General features: G+C 41.2%; 1 protein-coding gene across 4 annotated transcripts in view; it reads left to right on the top strand.

Moving 5' to 3' along the window:
* LOC109040189 (protein deadpan) overlaps positions 1-17,982 on the top strand; it is a 92,222-nt gene that overhangs the window by 21,485 nt on the left and 52,755 nt on the right. For all 4 annotated transcript variants that reach the window (XM_072304991.1, XM_072304992.1, XM_019056014.2 and 1 more), the window contains exon 2: positions 3,654-5,470. In XM_072304991.1, the coding sequence (XP_072161092.1) occupies positions 5,225-5,470 (246 nt within the window). In that variant the 5' untranslated portion in view covers positions 3,654-5,224. The remainder of the gene's footprint in view (positions 1-3,653; positions 5,471-17,982) is intronic.

A 17,982-nucleotide genomic window follows, 5' to 3' on the forward strand; every position in this document is an offset into this window, starting at 1 on the left:
TAAACTAGATTGCATTTTGCAATTACGAACTAATATCGCCGGCTTATTTTAAAACCGACGTATGTCTCATGAATATCCCCATGTAGGTAGGTGATTTTATGGATGAGTCAGAAATTGTAGTATCACAAAACATAGTCTAACTGGACGTATTTATGTTAAAAGGAACTATGTTGCACGCAAATCCTATGCACATAGTTCCTTTTAGCATAAATACGTCCAAGTGTCCTTCGCGATTTTGAAACTTTGCAATGAACTTGCGACCTTTTGGAAAAAATCTACACAATTAAACATTACAAGGCGTTTTGGAGAGTCAAAGTGATTCGATGAACGCCATATTTTGTGTCAGAACGGCATGCCATATATCGCATCAATTGGTTCCATTTTTTCAGCTACTCGTCATTTTTCTCCAATTTTGAGATCGCGATTCTGTTGTCAGGAGACTAAAGCACTCACTTACCAATTTTAACAAAGTAATTCAATGTAATAAAGGCGTGGTTTTTTCAGAGAGAAAATATCGCATTCGAGTGCAGTTTCGATATCAGTATCGAATACGATGTTTTCTCTCTAAAAAAAACCACGCCTTTATTACGTTGAATTTGTTTGTTAAAAATTGGAAAGTGAGTGCTTTAGTCTCCTGACAACAGAATTGCTATCTCAAAATTCGAGAAAAATGATTAGTAACTAAAAAAATAGAGCCAATCGATGCGCTATATCGCACGTCGTTCTGACACAAAATATGGCGTCCTTCGATCCCTCGAATCACCTTAAAGATATCATTGCGTGACGTACGCACTTATCAAGTTGAAAAAAGGCGAAACAACAAATGCAAACCAATAATGTTGTGTGGTATACTGTAGGAAATATGATGGACTATCATGCAAGTGTCTAGGTGATAAAAATTCATTTTCAGTTTTCCGAAAACATCAATCGACACACACTCTGTGAGAAATAAAAAGTATAATTTCCTCTTTTCTTTTTCCCCGTATTTGAGACCAAATACTCTGAAATCCAAACTTTTTAACATCAGTATCCCAGAGTTGAAAGGCACCTAACTCCATTATGGTCATTCCGAGACATCAGAGATAAACTTTGCGTCGGACTCATTAGTTCCGATGTGAATCGAAATTTTTGAATCGTATCTCATAACCGGCGTGAGATAGGGCTACCAAATTTTTCACACACACGGAACCGTCATTGGAAATTCTTCAAAGCGACACTAACTCGATTTTTTCAAAAGGGGTACCCGAGTGAGTTAGGTACCTTTTGACTCTGTGGGGCACTGATACTATCTTACGAGTACACCTAGATTTGAATCACGTGCACACGCTGCAACGGAGAAGTTGAGGCCTCCTCTTGCTGACTCTAGTTGGTGCTACGCACCAATAGGATGTTTCCTACCAACTATTTGCTTCTGGACATTTATTTAACTCCATACCCTGGTAAAAATTGGCAGTAGAATCTGTGTTCCAAAATACCGTAGACCTACACCTACGGCCGGCTGTAAGATTTCCAATAGCTTCTATAGCCGGCTACACAATTTCTTATAGCCTTTTATAGCCGATGGCGAATAAGCAACTCACAGCCAGGCAATAAAGTGTATGCTAAACGTCACCAATTACGGATGCTAGGACTTAGTGAGTTTTTGGACCACTGCTTTCTTTTTGGGCGGTAGTATCTTGATTTATTTTGCGAGGAAAGCTCCGTACTTTTGATGGATTCCTGCCATTCCTAATATATTAGAGCGCCTTCAGTTTCGTATGATACTGTGCAATACCTCTGGTGTGAAATAGTTGCTTGAAGCTCCGTGGCAGGCAGGCAGCCAGCGCGAAACGCGCATTGGCGCCTACAAACCTAACAGGGATACTTCACGCGTTGCGCAATGCGTGAAGTATCCCTGTTAGGTTTGTAGGCGCCGCGCCAGTGCGTCGCCGCTCCGCTTTGTGTTAGGCTCTAATATTTAATCTGGCGGAGTCAGCGTCATTCAACTCATGATTTTGAAATGTTTCCACATCCTGTATGGATTATTTTCTTTTTAATTGATGAAAAAAAAAATGTATTGAAGGAAAATATAGTGTGTTTTGTAAACAAGGTGGTTCCGTATCAAACTTATTGATTTCCAAAGCATACGAATTTCTACACAATTTCTCATAGCCTTTTATAATCGATGGCAAAAAAGCAACAGCCAGGCAATAAAGTGTAAAGCCCGGCGATAGAAACTATAGTCCGGCTGCATACTTTTTTATCGCTTCGTATAGCCCGGCCATATGATTTTCTCCGCATTCTACAGCCAGCTATATGCTTTTCTGTAGCCTTTTTTAGCCGGCTATAAGAATTCCTATGGTATTTTGAAACGCAGCTCTTATCGCCAATTTTTACCAGGGTATCATCAACGTTAGTGCAATGAACCAATTTTTTTGATGCACGTGCAACATCAGTATTGCCGATACGGAGCGCCAACTGAGTTATAGCCGGGTCAAATTTCCACTGGTGCAGAACACCAACTTTTTACTTAGTGAATTTAGTCCAGATAAATTGGGGAAAAGAAGCAGAATGCAATGCTTTTTTATGTAATTTCTGCTCGCGAGGCTTTTGGAATGTTCCCTTACTTAATTGGACGTATCTCTATCAAACGGAACTATGTGCATTGAGACATGAGCCCTGAGACCCATAAGTATAGATGCATAACAGGGCGCACGTCATAATGCACAATAGTTCCGTTTGACAGAAATACATCCAATTAGCGGAGCAGTCATTGAAAAGTTGCGTGGACGAGGAATTCTCAGTTTCACAGAGGGAAAATTCTTGGGATCCTGAGAATTGGTTTCTGAAATCATCCCTGCAATCCTAGCAAAGTATACAAATGGTCGGATCAAGTTCTGTCTGGAGCCACTTAAATCTTGTTCTGAAAAAAGGTTTATAAAATTGAAAATTGCACAAAACCCTAAAACCTATAAAAAACTGAATTGCAAAGCTGTAGGCTGTAGTCCAGCCCTTAACAGATCTCAAGTGAACTTCTTCAGTTACAAGGTTTTAAAATGATGAGTTTTCCAAAATATTTTACGAGGAAAAACAAGGCCAAACAAAACAAGACTGGTACTAATTAGAGCTCAAAATTTTCTACTCTGATTGAAAATTTTTGAACTTTTTGGTCTTGTTTTCCCCTTAAACTTGTGTGGACCCAGCACTATTTTACGAACTTTTTACTTACAGTTCGGACCACGTTTCTTAGTGTTTTTATCTAAAATTATTAAATTTTTAATCTCTAATCCTCGTTTTTCCCCTTATTGTGTAGTTTTCTATCTCTTCTACTACTTAATAATTGTCCAATGTAGAAACGAAGGATATCCTCGTGCTCAGTTTTCCTAGCAGTGCCATTTTAAAGATGAAATTCACAAAATTTAAGACACCTGCGAATTCTCTATCGCAGTAATTTTTGTTGCACGAATCATGTTCTACGTTAAATTTTGGTTGAAAAAAAAATGTATCAGAATGCTGAACTCCGTGCCTTGTCTAGTGGTCCATTATAGCAAGCTTCGACCTCGAGCCTAAAAAATCAAGCCCGTCAGACCGGGGTTAATAAACGACTGAATACTAGCCGCTCCAGGAATCAAGGAACACGGCGAAGCATAATTTTTTCCATCTTCTTGTTACAGGTCTCGAGGAGCAATTTCCGGTGTCAAGCACCAAGACGGAACAATTGACCCGCCGAGAGGACTTCCAGCTTCACAACTTTTACAAGGCGGACGACAACTTTCCACTTAGGTGACCGTTTCGCGGAAAAAGTGAAGCCGCTCTCGGGGCGCTATTCTTACGAGTCTCTCGCTGCCCTCGCAAAAGCCTCTTATTAATAGTTAGGCTTTCGCTTCCCTTCGTTCCTCGTAATTGATAAAAAAGTTGACATTTTTCAATCGGGCCCTCATTAGTCTACTTCCGCCCGGCGTCGAATCTAGTCAATTTCCAGGAAAGTTTACGATCGAAAGTTACCTCGTCCTTTTTTCAGTGTGAATTAATCGTTTCGGACTGAAACTTTGATCATTTGTCGTTTTTCACCTTTTCGGAATGAATGCGTGGTGCCGTAGTGTCGAGAATTGATCGTGAATGAAACTTGTATTTTGCATCCCTCGTTCGGCAACGATCGTCTTAGAAACAGTTCTCGATTGAAGAGAAAGCGAACTTTCTGCGGTTGACATTAATCTAGTCTCAACTTGAAAATACTAAATATTTTAGTTGTTTTTGAAGATCAGTAATTTCTCATTTAATTCAAAATAAATTAAAGCGTGTAACATTGGTTATTTTTTTTCTTAAGAAAATAATAATAATAAGAAATAAAAAGAACCCAACGTTGCGATCAAACTCTCTGAATCATAATCTAGTCAAAATTAACGTTACCTCGCTCTGGTCTCAATTCTCAAATTAAGACGGGAACCAAAACTTAAAGTGGTGAAAGCTCATAGTGCGTTCTAAGTAGAAAAAATTTATCAGGTGGACCTCTAAAGGAGTTGCGGATTTTCTCGCGGACTTCACGGATCTTACGGAGGTTTGCGGAAAATATTCGTAAGAACCAAGCGGAAAACGATTGAACCTATCTTGTGGCGAAAGCTTATAGTGCGTTCGAAGACGAAAAAAATTATCGGGTAGACTTCGAGAAGAGTTACGGATTTCACGGATCTTGTGAACTTTACGGATCTTACGGAGGTTTGCGGAAAATATTCGTAAGAACCAAGTGAAAAGCGGTCGAGCCTATCCCGTGGTGAAAACTTACAGTGCGTTTGCGGAAAGAAGTATTTTGTGGCCTTTGAAAGGAGTTACGGATTCAACGGATTTTGCGAATCTTACGGAGGTTTGCGGAAAATATACGTAAAAAACGATTGAGCCAATCCTGTGGTGAAAGCTTACGGTACGTTTGCGGAAAGAAGTATTTTGTGGCCTTTGAAAGGAGTTACGGATTTAACGGATTTGCGGATTTTGCAGATCTACGGAGCTTTGCGGAGAATATACGTAAGAACCAAGTGAAAAGCGGTAACCCTATCCTGCGGTGAAAGCTTATAGTGCGTTTGGAGAAAAAAGTATTTTGTGGCCTTTGAAAGGAGTTACGGATTTAACGGATCTTGCGGATTTTGCGGATTTTGCGGAATGACAGTGCGGCGAGACCCGTGCGTGCGACCGCGGAAGTGCGGAAGTTGATCGGTGGGTGGCGTGGCTGAGTGCCGAGGACGACGGCAGGATGACGGAGAAACTTTTGGAAGTGAAACGGAAAGTGAAGAAAAGCGATAGCGATACGAACAACAATTGCAGCGAGGCGAAGATGATCGGGAGCCCGCCGGCGGCGCTGCCCCCCTCGCTGCCCCCCGGGGGCGCCGCGCCCCCCCTCCTCCCCCCCAAGCCGCTCCCGGTGAGCGCCTTCCAAGCCAAATTGACCAAGAGCAATTTCGCCCTACCCACATCCATCATGCTCAAAGACGGCAAGCGGGTGAGTCCTCCGCACGATTCGCATCTCTCTCTTCTTCTTCTTGTTTTTCTTTTTCCACCACCCTTATTTTTTGTCTTTTCCCGCCCGCCTCGTTTTTTATCCCGGCGTCGTTGAGCGCTTTTATTCTGCGCTTAGCGGTGGCGATGCGGGGCATCTGACAGGGTTGCGCGGGTGAAATGAAAAATCTGAAATATCGAAAATTTCAGTGAAATATTTCATGAAATTCCACAAAAGTGTGAAAAATATGACAAATACTGTCAGGGGCTAGGTATGCAACACGCACTGAAAAGCAACAAAAAGCAAAAACCAGTCGCCATTCATTTATTTTTACATTTAATTCAGAAAATGATTTTTTAATAATATTTATATTTTTCTGAAATTTCGTGCAGTATTTTACATGAAATTCCATAATTTTATTCCTCGTGAGTCCTCCTTCTTTTTATTTTTCTATTCCTTTTCCTTTTCCTTTTCCTTTTCCTTTTCCTATTCCTATCCCTTTTTCTTTTTCTACCACCCTTATTTTTTGTCTTTTTCCGCCCTCCTCGTTTTTTATCCCGTCGTCGTTGAGCGCTTTTATTCTGCGCTTAGCAGTGGCGATGCAGGGCTTCTGCCAGGGTTGCACGGGCAAAATGAAAAATAGAAAATTGAAAAAAATATGTGAGCGTATTTTCAAGGGCTGGGTATGCAACACGCACTAAAAACACCAGAAAACGAAAACCAGTCGCCTTTCATTTATTTTAACATTTAATTTAGAAAATTATTTTTTAATATTATTTATAATTTTCTGAAATTTCATGAAGTATTTCACAAGAAATTCCATAATTTTATTCCTCGTGAGTCCTCCTTCCAATTCGCATCTCTTTCTCTCTCTTATTCTGACACCCTTACTTTTTGTCCATTTCCGCCCGCCTCGTTTTTTATCTTGTCGTCGTTAAGCGCTTTTATTTTGCGCTTAGCGGTGGCGTTACGGGGCATTTGGCAGGGTTGCACGGGTGAAATGAAAAATATGAAATATTGGAAAACTCCATGAAAATTTCATGACATTTCACACAGTTTTGGAAAGTATGAAAAAAAATATGGAGCATATTTTCAAGAGCTGGGTATACAACACGCACTAAATAGCACCAGAAAGCAAAAACCAGTCGTTTTTCTTTTATTTTTACATTTAATTTAGAAACTTATTTTTTAATATTTTGTATATTTTTCTGAAATTTCATAAAATATTTTACAGGAAATTCCATAATTTTATTCCTCATGAAAAATTGCATCCTTGGCGGGAGGGAAAGCTCAAATGCAGGGTGGGGAAAATTTCATTAAATTTAAAGTATTCAAATTCCGCATGAAATATTTCCGAACTCATATGTGACCAGATCTATGAAAGAGGACCTTATCTTCTGCAAGACGATTTTCCTTAAATGTTTGCAGATCTATGGTAGAAGAAAATCTGGAAATTTTGGCGCAAGTTTGACGCTGAAATCTCAATAATTGATGGAGACATCAGCCCTGAAGTTAAACAACAAAAATGGAATGAACAATGTTTGAACAAAAATACTTAGTTTGCGGAAAAACGTGTTGTAAGTGTTCGCAAAAAATTAAGGAAAATCGTTATCCGGAAGACACGGTCCCTTTTCACAAATCCGTTCACATACATTTGTCACAGAACTTTGTTTTTTTCGACGCACCTCGCACATTCATGAGCTGCGATCGAGGAACGCCAGTGCGCCTTCAATCATATGACTATGCAACACGGGCAACCATTGAGTACGAATAGTTGTATTCACGCCTTGGGACGTAAATACAGTTCAATCGGTCACTCTCCGAAAGATTTAAGCGCCAGTATGATAATTCGAAAAAAACAGTGAAGCTGTTCTAATCGACCCGTTCTAAGTATCAAAGGCTGTTTCAAAAATTTGCTCACAATTCAAACGTAGAAAGAAAAAAATAAATTTTAGCCTGGCTTTTTTTTTAGATCAAACGGAATTATTGCAACATATTTGTCGCATTTAAAGTCAAATTTTTAGTATTTCAAGGTATAATGTGCAAGATTGCTGTCATTTGCATTTTATCTACCTTAGACAGGATAATAATTGCCTTACTGATGAGTGATGATCCCTTACGAGCACAATAACTTACTAGAATCTCGAAAACGGAGACATGTTTGGTCGGCAAAAACAAATGTTTACCCTCTTATTCTTGAAAAGTCGAGATAAATGCGTGACGGATTCGAATTGGAAATAAAGATGAGCGAGTACTATGAAAAACTTTGTCGCTTGAGTCTTTTTAGAATAAATGGACTTTTTAGATGTTTTTTGGGCCTCATAATTCCGTTTTCCTGCTTGCCACATTGCATCAATATGCATATATGCCTAAGCAATACTGAACCGACGGACACTCGATTTCCGATTTTTTTTGTCACTTGAGTCTTTTTGAAAGTGATCTATACAGTTTTTCCCCAAACTGGTCGTAGGCACTATCGTTCGTTAAACATCTCCTGTTCCTAGGAGATCCTAAATGGTATACATCGTGATTAGGGGAGTTTCAATAGATCCTACATAGCGGTAAAAAAAGGACAAATCTTTGAAATCTTGAAAGTGTTGAAGTGGCAAGAACATTCCCAAGCCTCCCTCAAACATAGTAAAAACTTAAGGAGCGTTTATGAATACGGTTCCAACAAAAGAACAGCCGTAAATACGGCTCAAAGCTTGGATACAACTATTCGTACTCGAAGGATGCCCGTGTTGCATATGTAGACACTTGAAGGCGAACTGGCTGTACATCGCGCTGATGTAAAAGCAAAGCCTGAATGACCCAACTCTTTGCTGTCGTGCCAAGTAAAATAGCCTTGTGATGTGAGCCATTAAACATTATCACATTTTCTTCGATAAAAACCGAATGTATCGGGGGAACTTCTGGATATTTTTCTCCCGATTTCCAGACGATTTTGTTCGCAATTCAATCTTTTATATTTGAAAATTCTAGCGATAAGTACACATAACTTTCTTCAAAAATAAATATTTTATCAGGGGAGACTTGGTAATGTCTAAAGGCTGATACGGCGTTTTCCCTTAGGATGACAGCATTGATGAGCTGGTGGCGTTTGAAATAGTGTAGACCTACTAACTTATGATTTCTCGCAGCCTAACTGAGCTGATAAACGGAGGATTGAGGAGGCTTTTGACATCGAATCAGACAAAAAACAAATTTTAAATACTCTTAATATATTTCACTCTTCCTCGTGATGCACACACTGGAAAAAAAAACACATTTGATCTAGAGTCCAGACTCTTAAAAACATCGACAAGAAAAAGTACTCTTGATTCAATCAGAATCTAGCTTAAATAAGAACCAAGCCTCTTAATTTAAGCGGATTTCGTTTTGATTCAAGCAAAAATCCGATTGAATCAAGAGTATTTTTTCTTGTCAATGTTTTCAAGAGTCTGGACTCTAGATGTAGTGTGTTTTTTTTCCAGTGAACACATCAGTTCTCTTCGGGAACAATGTCAAAAATTTAAAAAAAATGATAGAAATTGAAATCAATACATGTTCGAAATGAAAAAAACGGGATGACGCCCTTCACTTTTAATGGTGCATGCGAGTGGGTTTTGATGTCGACTTCGTTAATGCCGTCGTTAATTCATCTCTTACGCACTCGTTAATGTGGATACCTCGAGTAGCGCGTCCTGGGGGAAAAATTCCAGGAATCGCAACCGCACATGAAAAGGACGTGTTCTATTGATCAGTCGACGTTCGAGAACAAGGTTCGCTTGGATGTTGATCAAACACTCGGGAAGAAAGTCAGGCCCGACTGCCGTGCATAGGAAAAACGCCGTATGAACATTTGAGAGCTGCCGAATTTCCTCCGATACAACATTCATTTTTGAGGAGATTTGTGAATATTTTCTCTCGAGATTTTCAGATAATCCACATCTGGTTGCGAATGTAATTCTTCGAAAAATTGGAGGAGAAATCTTCACAAATTTTCCTGTAGATCCGCATTTTATCCGTGAAACTTCGGCAACGTCTGAAAGCTCGTACGGCGTTCTTCTTTAGCACGGTAGCATATGAGTCGTAAGCACTGTGTCCTACATCGGCCGCACTGTTCGGTTCCAGGAACCGTATCCTCTGTTCATGCAAACCGAGCTTTTTTTATAGACCAAAAGAAGATGGCCGAAATACGGGTTGATTATTGACATTGATAGACAAAGCTATGCACGAAAGCTATAGAAGAAACCATAGGTTAAAATTTTTAAAGCAGCAGCCCGCAACAATGGTGCTATCAAAAACATACGAGAAAAACGGGAAACAAGGCTAAAAATTACACTTAAAAATCCGAGTCGTTTCGGCCCAAAACTGAGCCATTTTCAGTCGGAAGAATTAAAATAAAATATAAAAATTCCAAATAGAAACCTGCAGACTACATGATGGCCGAGAAAATCAAAACGAAGAGCATTTTTATGAGGATTTTCATGCAAAAGAGGATTTTTAAGTGTAATTTTTAGCCTTGTTTCCCGTGTTTTCTTCTACATATTTTTGAAAAAAACTATACACAAGAGCCATAGACAAAGCTATACACAAAGCTAAGGAAAAACGCAAAAAAGATTAAGGGAAAATGCTCTGACGTAAGTGCGTATCTCTTTTTCCGGATGAGCCCCGGAAAGCACGGAATTATACTGCGAAAAGCCATAGACAAAGCTATAGACAAAAGCTATACACAAAACTATACACAAAACTAAGAAAAAATGCAAAACAAGCAGTTCCAACGCCCAAGCGTTGAAGGGCGCTTCTTTGACAAAGCATATTACTACCAACTTATGTACCCGAAGGCTGACGAAGATGGAATTTGAAGTGGGATTCTTTAATCGCAAAACACTTCAAAATTACAGATCGACCGCGAAAATCTGAAACTTTCCACAAGCACTTTGTGACGAACGTAAGTTGGTGGTGAATGGAAACATAAAGGATCCACTGTAAATCAGACGACGGGAAAGAGCGGCGGAACCTCTAAAGCTGGTGCGTCAACGCGATCTAGCGGACAGCGGCGTCGCGACGCCGCGAGGTAGGGCGCGCAGGTCGCGGGGGAGCGGGGCCGCATGAAGAGGAGTTCAGCCAGGGGGAGGGGAAGCGCGGGTCGCGGGAAAGAGAGGGACCGGCCGGCCGGCGGTGACATCGGCCATGGATGAAAATATAGGCAGCGCTAATGTCTCCGCTAACTGGAGTTGGGGGTCCTTATTCATTCACATGGTCCATGACATAACCTTAAACCTTCCGCTCAATGCCGCAAACAGCTGACGTGTCGATGCTGCGCCAATAAAATGAACCAATCACAAAGTAGCACAGTAATACGTCACTAAAATGAAGAGATCACGTGACTGTTCGTAATATTTTCAAATCGATCTGAAAGTACTGCCTCGGATATAAGTATTTAAAGCATAAGGAGGCCCTAAAATACTTTAACCAGGTAATACGTTCGTGCGAGATTGTTATGCTTAAAAGCAAAACATTTCACGAAAACTTTTACGAATACCAGATGCAGAAAAAAATCAAATTTTCCCGGGTGTACCAGAATGGCGTCATTACCCATAAGGCAAAAGGGCATGTAGTATAGTACATGTTACATCGGGGGAGTCGAACGGTTGGAAAGGGCGCATCTGGTACCCAGAAGCGCCCAAAAGATAAAGGGAAAATGCTCTGACGTAAGTGCGTATCTCTATTCCCTCATGATCCCCGGCAATCATGGAAGTAAACGGAGAACAGAGCTCGCGTGAAAATTAAGATACGCCCTTACGTCAGAGGGGCGACGATTTGTGAGATTATAGATCATACAATCAGGTCAGTGCGCGATCTACTTCGGTTTTTTGGCAAGAGCGACTTCTGCTTTAATATTGATGTACACGGTACGAACTAATGCCCCATCAGTTGTTGGATTCGGAGAGGTTTATTATGTCCACCGGGCTCTATGTGAAATTTTGATGAGAGTACGTATGTCATGCAGTGGCGGGGCGTGAATGATCGATTATCGATATTTCTCCATTCGAAGCTACGGTAAAGAATCGATTGTTAAGGTGTTCGCTCCGAACACCCTGATTGTGGATCATTTTCCAAACTGCCGTGCTAAAGAAAAACATTCGAGAGAAAGAAAAACGTGTGAACATTCGAGAGTTGCCAAATTTCCTTAGATAAAACGTGTATTTTTGACAACATTTGTGCACCTTTTTCTTCGAAAGTTTCAGATGTTTTAGATTAAATTGCGTACGAAATTGTCTGAAATTTTTTGGGAAAATTAGTCACAATTTTCCTAGTAAATTCGGTTTTTATCGAAAGAAAATTGGCAACGTCTGTAGGCTCATACGGCGTTCTTCCTTAGCACGGCAGCATAGGTTTAAATGGCAGATCAATCGATATATCGCAAAACACGCCACGCCACTGATGTCACGGTGGTCAGGTGTTGAGCTGGCTTACTCAGCGCTAAAAGGGAAGTTCTAATGAGGGTGTGTGTGGGTTTTTTTCCTGGGGCGGGGGGAGGGGGGATGATGCACCGTCATTGCCCCAATCCAGAAACGAAATCGACGAAGACTGAAAATTGAGAAAAATGCATTGCATGTAGGATGTAAGTATTTGATGTCGTTAGAAAATATTGGAAACCAATGGCGAGGCGTGAATGATCGATTATCGATATTTCCCCATTCGAAGCTATGGTGAAGAATCGATTCCTAAGGTGTTCGCTGCGAACACCCTACATATCGATCCTTTTCCGTAGGTTTAAATGGCAGATCAATCGATGTATCGCAAAGCACGCCACGCCACTGTTGGAACCTCGACTTCCTCGGTAACGTGGGTTCTTGTTTCCCGATGAAACTGATCTCCTTTCAAAAGGGGTTTTCTCGCTAAACAATATGTTTGTTTTCTTGAAGTCGAGAGGTTGAGATTTGTTTACAGCTGTGTAATGAGTGATATCGATTCTTGCAAGTTGGTAAGACTTCAGGACTCCTCGCTGTAAATGTGTGAATAACAATCGATTCATATCAAAGCAAGTTTTCTCGCCCAGAGTCGATCGTCGATCATTTATAATAAATTTAAAATTACAAGCATCGAGGTATCGAAAAAGTTGCTGAACTACCAGATTTACCGCAAATTGTCGTCAGGAAAGGGATCCATCTCGCCTCGTGGCTCATGTCAATAGTATTTCCGCGAAACACGTCTCTCATAAAAGCGAAATAAAGTTGCAACGCAGAATTTTGCATCCGACCAGTCATATCGAAAGCAGCGGTCGGCGTGAAACGCGCAGCGCCTACAAGACTGTAGGAATACTTAAGGCATTGCACCAAACAGAAATACGTCCAATTTTAGGGCTTAGGATTTTATAATATTGTAAGATAAAAGAGAGTAAATTGCAAGTAAACTTTCCGAAAAATTGTAGGTTTTATAGACAGTTTGTATCGTATCATAAAACAATTTCAACATCTCATTACTCGTGTTGTGAGTGCAGCATTTTTTTTTTCAGCGCGACAGTATTCCGCGCGCAACTTGGCATCAATGGCTGTTTCTGCTCAAGTGCCGGTGGGAGGTTGAGACATCCAGCGGCCTCTAGCTGAGTTCGACAGTTGAGTTTGGCTTCTTCCTCCGCTCAATAAAAATTCAAAAAATTCTGTCGTAAATCTTGGCTCGGATTCAACGAGATGTCGTCACTTACTGAACGCCCTAAAACGAACGTGACAGGCGATTTACAACCAATAACTTCACCAGAAAATTCCATTTTTTTTAAATGAGTCCTGGGTCTAGCAACGCCATAATTGATATGTTTTGATTTGGTTAGTCGAAGGTGTTAAATAACTATGTATCCGGTAGGAGGGGACACTTCATTCGTTTACCTTTTCCTTATGTGTTTCGACATCTCTACCGTTTCCACGCAGCAAAGTGTCTCTTTTTACAGAATAACTTTTAGTTATTTTACACAACACCTCGGCTAACCAAATCAAAACATAGAAAATTCCAACTCAGGAATTGGATATCAACGGTGGAATCACCCTGTTTTTCATACCTGCGCTTATCTGTATATTATCACCTCCATCGTTAAAACTAAAAAACTAATCACAGTGTTTGTCTGTGAAAGTCCACGAATAAATATAACCTAATGGTGTGGTACCAGCGACCCATTCTTCTTTCAGCTTTTCAGATCATTTTTGGGAATTTAAACTAAAATATCTGACCGTAAGGACAGGAATGCACAGCTTCATCTAAAATAAATGCTCTGTCAGAGAAAATTTGACAACATTCGAATATTCTCGAAAGTTTTCCCTCGCACGTGCGGTGTCCGTGGGTCCGTTTGATCTGACGCTGCGTGCTTGGTTAATGGTTACCGAGTTACCCATTTCCAATACCTACGTCTCGCGAACGCCGCATAAAACGCCTTCATATAGAAATGATACGAGCGCATACATGGACGTGCGTTTAGTTGCCTACCGGTCGCCTTTCTCTTTCACCAAGCATCGCGCGTCGGCTAATCGAGAGATCAATAATTTTTAGTGTTTTCCTCACAAGATAATAATTCTAAAAAATGTGGCCGGTGCTGACTAACAGCAAGAATGGCGGTGTATAGAATGTGCTTCATTATTTACACCTACTTCATGATATGCTCGATGACCTGTGATCACATAATGCAATAGAGAGGCTGCCAAAATGTGATCCGTTTTTGCGCTCATTCTGAAATGTACCTAGCTTCGTGAGGTTCTTATACCATAACGTGCAAAATAGAACTACTCTTTCAGGGTCCATATCTGGGTTATTGTCCCCAAGAACCGTTGAAAAAAGACCCAAAACCCCGTTGGTTTTATAACTTTCCTGCCGGTTAATCGCCATTTCCGATTTTATGACTTTTTTTTCAGGAAGTTTGAACAAGAATATGTTTGATTGAGAAATGAAATGATATGATTATGAAATGATATGAATGATTGATGAATATGTCTGAAAGATCCCATCGGTTTTATACCTTTCCTGCCAGTTAATCGCCATTTTCGATTTTATGGCGATTTTTCAGGAGATTTGACCTAGAATCTGTCCGATTTCTGTCAAAATTCGGCATCATCATTCCCAAACTCCGGTGCCCTCGTAATTGCGTGGTTCGTCACTCAGAGCCGCCCATATCGACGTATCTGCACTGAAAGGAGCTATGTACAAATGAATGAAATCAAAAAGAACTATGTGCACGGGATTCGCGTGTTTTATAGTTCTATTTCATTTAATTCTTTCACCCATAAGCGCCTCCAGCACAAATAAACCCGGTTTATCCCGATCCTTTTATGTTTTTATTATGCGTCCATTCGTTTATTGCTGACATTCCGGAGTCGGGGGAGTGCGGTGTTTATTTTCATCCCCGAGCCGGCTCCAATTCCTGGAATCGATCTGTTGACAGTAATTAATTCCGAATTTTTGGTGGTCAACTGCGGACCGTGCGGTACAACCCTGGCGCCCCCCCCCCCCCCACACGGGGAGGCTTTTTGACTCTCGGATAGAAAAACAATACATCGACCTTTTTTCGTGATGACCGAATTTCGTCCATTTTGTTATTTTCACCGTGGAGAGCGGACATGAGACCGTCACCCTCTGGCCAAAGTATCACAAGCGCCATGTAACGTTTCAAAGTGGAAATGTTGCATGTGTGAGGAATTTGCGATTTGACTATTGATTCTCATGTAAAAATTCACGAGAAACATGATGGTGCCACTGGTTTTCTCTGAAATCAACTAGCAAGCTCAAAAAAAGCTCTCAAGTTGAGGCCAAAATGGAGGAGATGTCCCACGCTATCCTGAGAGTCCACCTCTACATCAAAACAAACTCTCCATGCAAAGATTGGGAGCAAATACATTGACAGGGCTGTCACTTTATTTGGGGACTCTAAAACTGAAAACACGGCAACCCTGTCAATGTATTTGCTCAATATCTTTGCATGGAGAATTTGTCTTGATGTAGAGGTGGACTCTCAGGATAGCGTGGGATATCACCTCCATTTTGGCCTCATCTTGAGAGCTTTTTTTGAGCTTGGGAGTTGATTTCAGAGAAAACCAGTGGCACCATCGTGTTTCTCGCGAACTTCTACATAAGAATCAACAGTCAAATCGCAAATTCCTCACACATGCAACATCCCCATTCCTTATTGCAAAATGCTGTGCAAATCTCGAACGGTGCCAAACACGGCAACACTCCGCGGTCTACGGCCAAGGCGAGGGGGTGGAAGGCGGCGGGGGGGCCGTGGGCGGCATCCGGGGGGGGTTGGGGGGTGGCGGCGGGTGGATTTGACTTGGCGACGAGCGGTCGTCAGTCTCCGCATCCCCCCCTCGGGTTCTCCCCCCCCCCCCGCCGGGAGGATTTTTTTGATTGATACGTCGTTCCGACGTGGCGAGAGCATCCTTTATTTTCGAAAGCGCCCTCCCCCCCCCGCCGCGCCGCCCGCTCTCCGCCCCCGCCATCCGCCCTCCCCGCGTCCGGCGCGGCGCTCGCCGACACCTACTCGGCGCGTGGCGCGGCGTCGCGACGCCCGACGACAGGCGGAAAAGTGACCTTTCGTCGGCGGATCGGCGGCGAGCGTTGAACCCGCGTGGGGGCGATTTGTCGGCCGTTTCAGGGTCGTTTTCACGCAGGATGCGGTCAGAGACACCTGCGCGGCCTCCCGAGTCACTGCATAGAGTCCCTTTATACTCAGAGTCAAGACAATGTGAATAAATTTCTGATTGGTTCCCGTATTTTAGGCCTTCACAGTGTCACAAACGGGAATAAAGATTACATTTTCACCGATTGCAAAGATTATAATTTGGAATGGACCAGGGAATTACGGGTTCGGCAAGGAACAAACGGAATGAGAGAAGGAACGGAGAGAGGAATTTGAGAATGGGCCGATCAAAGATTACGAAAAACGTTCAATTTCTATAATCTTTATTCCTGTTTGTGACTTCATGAGGAGGTGTTGTCTCGACTCTCAGTATAAAGGGACTCGAGTGAGGGACACCTGCGGGTCTGCCGAGTCATTGTTGGAGCTTCATCGCTCTTTTATCGATTGACCTCCAGCAATGGAATCGACGGAATGGGTGAATGAATACAAATATCATGAAACCCCACCCACGATCCTTTTAAAAATTTAAAAAAAGGTAAATCACTCACGTGCGCTGAAAAAATAATATGGTAGATTTTGGAGTTTTGATTGTAGCCGAGTGCTAGAAATAATGTAAAATTTCTATGAAAAACTTACATTTTATTAACAAATTTATACCGAAGCTTTTCGAAGCGAACGTTTCATTGTCAGGGTCACAAAATCAATATCGGTATATATAAATTTGTTAATAAAATGTAAGTTTTTCATAGAAATTTTACATTATTTCTAGCACTCGGCTGCAATCCAAACTCCAATTTATTCAGTGCTACTACCTTCAGATATTGCATACAATGTTCGCTGATTTTGGTAGATTTTATCAAACTCTGACACAGTGATACGAGAATGGTGATGAACACCAGACTCTTTGATAGCATTTGCCGTATTATGGTAAGTATCAGCAAAGTTCTTGTGAAGACTATCATAATTCTGGTTATTTTCACTAAAAGATACTACTGTGTAAAAAACAAGTAGACTTGTAGTAAATGTTACCATACTTTTTTTTCAATGTGCACGTCAAATATTTAAATGCACCAGTAGAGAAGGTACGAAGTTAAGCATCATGGTACTGGTACATCGACGGCTCAACGGTTAAATCGCGGATGCCTTTTACGGATCTACAACGCCGCAACGAGCAGTGCAGACGATACAACTATTTTAACTCTGCAGATATGCGTGAGGTATTTTGAAAATTGAAGGCGCCTCGGGAGGCGTCTTAAAATCTCAAACTTGTTACCGCTGCTCGTGAAGCGCTACCTTTCAGCGTAGGAGGAAACCCGTTGTCTATATTCAGCGAGCAAATTGGTTATATTTACAAGAAGGCTAAAAATATATTACAAATTTAAGAGATGTGTTCCTCTCAGGGAATGTTAGGAAAAAATTAATGGAACCATTTTTAATGCCTATACGTTTCGTATCAACAAAGATATCGCAATCACATGACTCGTTTAAGGTGTCTGAAAATCTCCGCCTCTATGTTATTTTTTTGAAGGAAAATAAATTTACATCATTACTTGAAGTTTTTGCAGAATTTTTTTCACTCAGAGAAGAAAAATAACGGCAGTTTTAAGAATTACTGTGGAGCAGTTTTCCGTTTAAAAAACAAAGTATGACAGGAAGTCTGCAACGTCGCAAACCGAGTTATGTGATTGCCGACATACACCGTCGATATCTCGTTTGCGGTGTCTGAAAACTCTGATTCTATGTTATTTTTTAAAGGAGAACAAATTGACATCATTCCTTTAAGTTTATGCAGAATTGTTTTCGCACAGAGGAGAAAAATCACGGCAGTTTTAAGAATTACTGTGGAGAAGTTTTCCGTTTAAAAAACAAAGTATGACAGGAAGTCTGCAACGTCGCAAACCGAGTTATG

The sequence above is a fragment of the Bemisia tabaci genome, chromosome 10 (assembly GCF_918797505.1).
Source record: "Bemisia tabaci chromosome 10, PGI_BMITA_v3".
Taxonomy (NCBI): Eukaryota; Metazoa; Arthropoda; class Insecta; order Hemiptera; family Aleyrodidae; genus Bemisia; species Bemisia tabaci.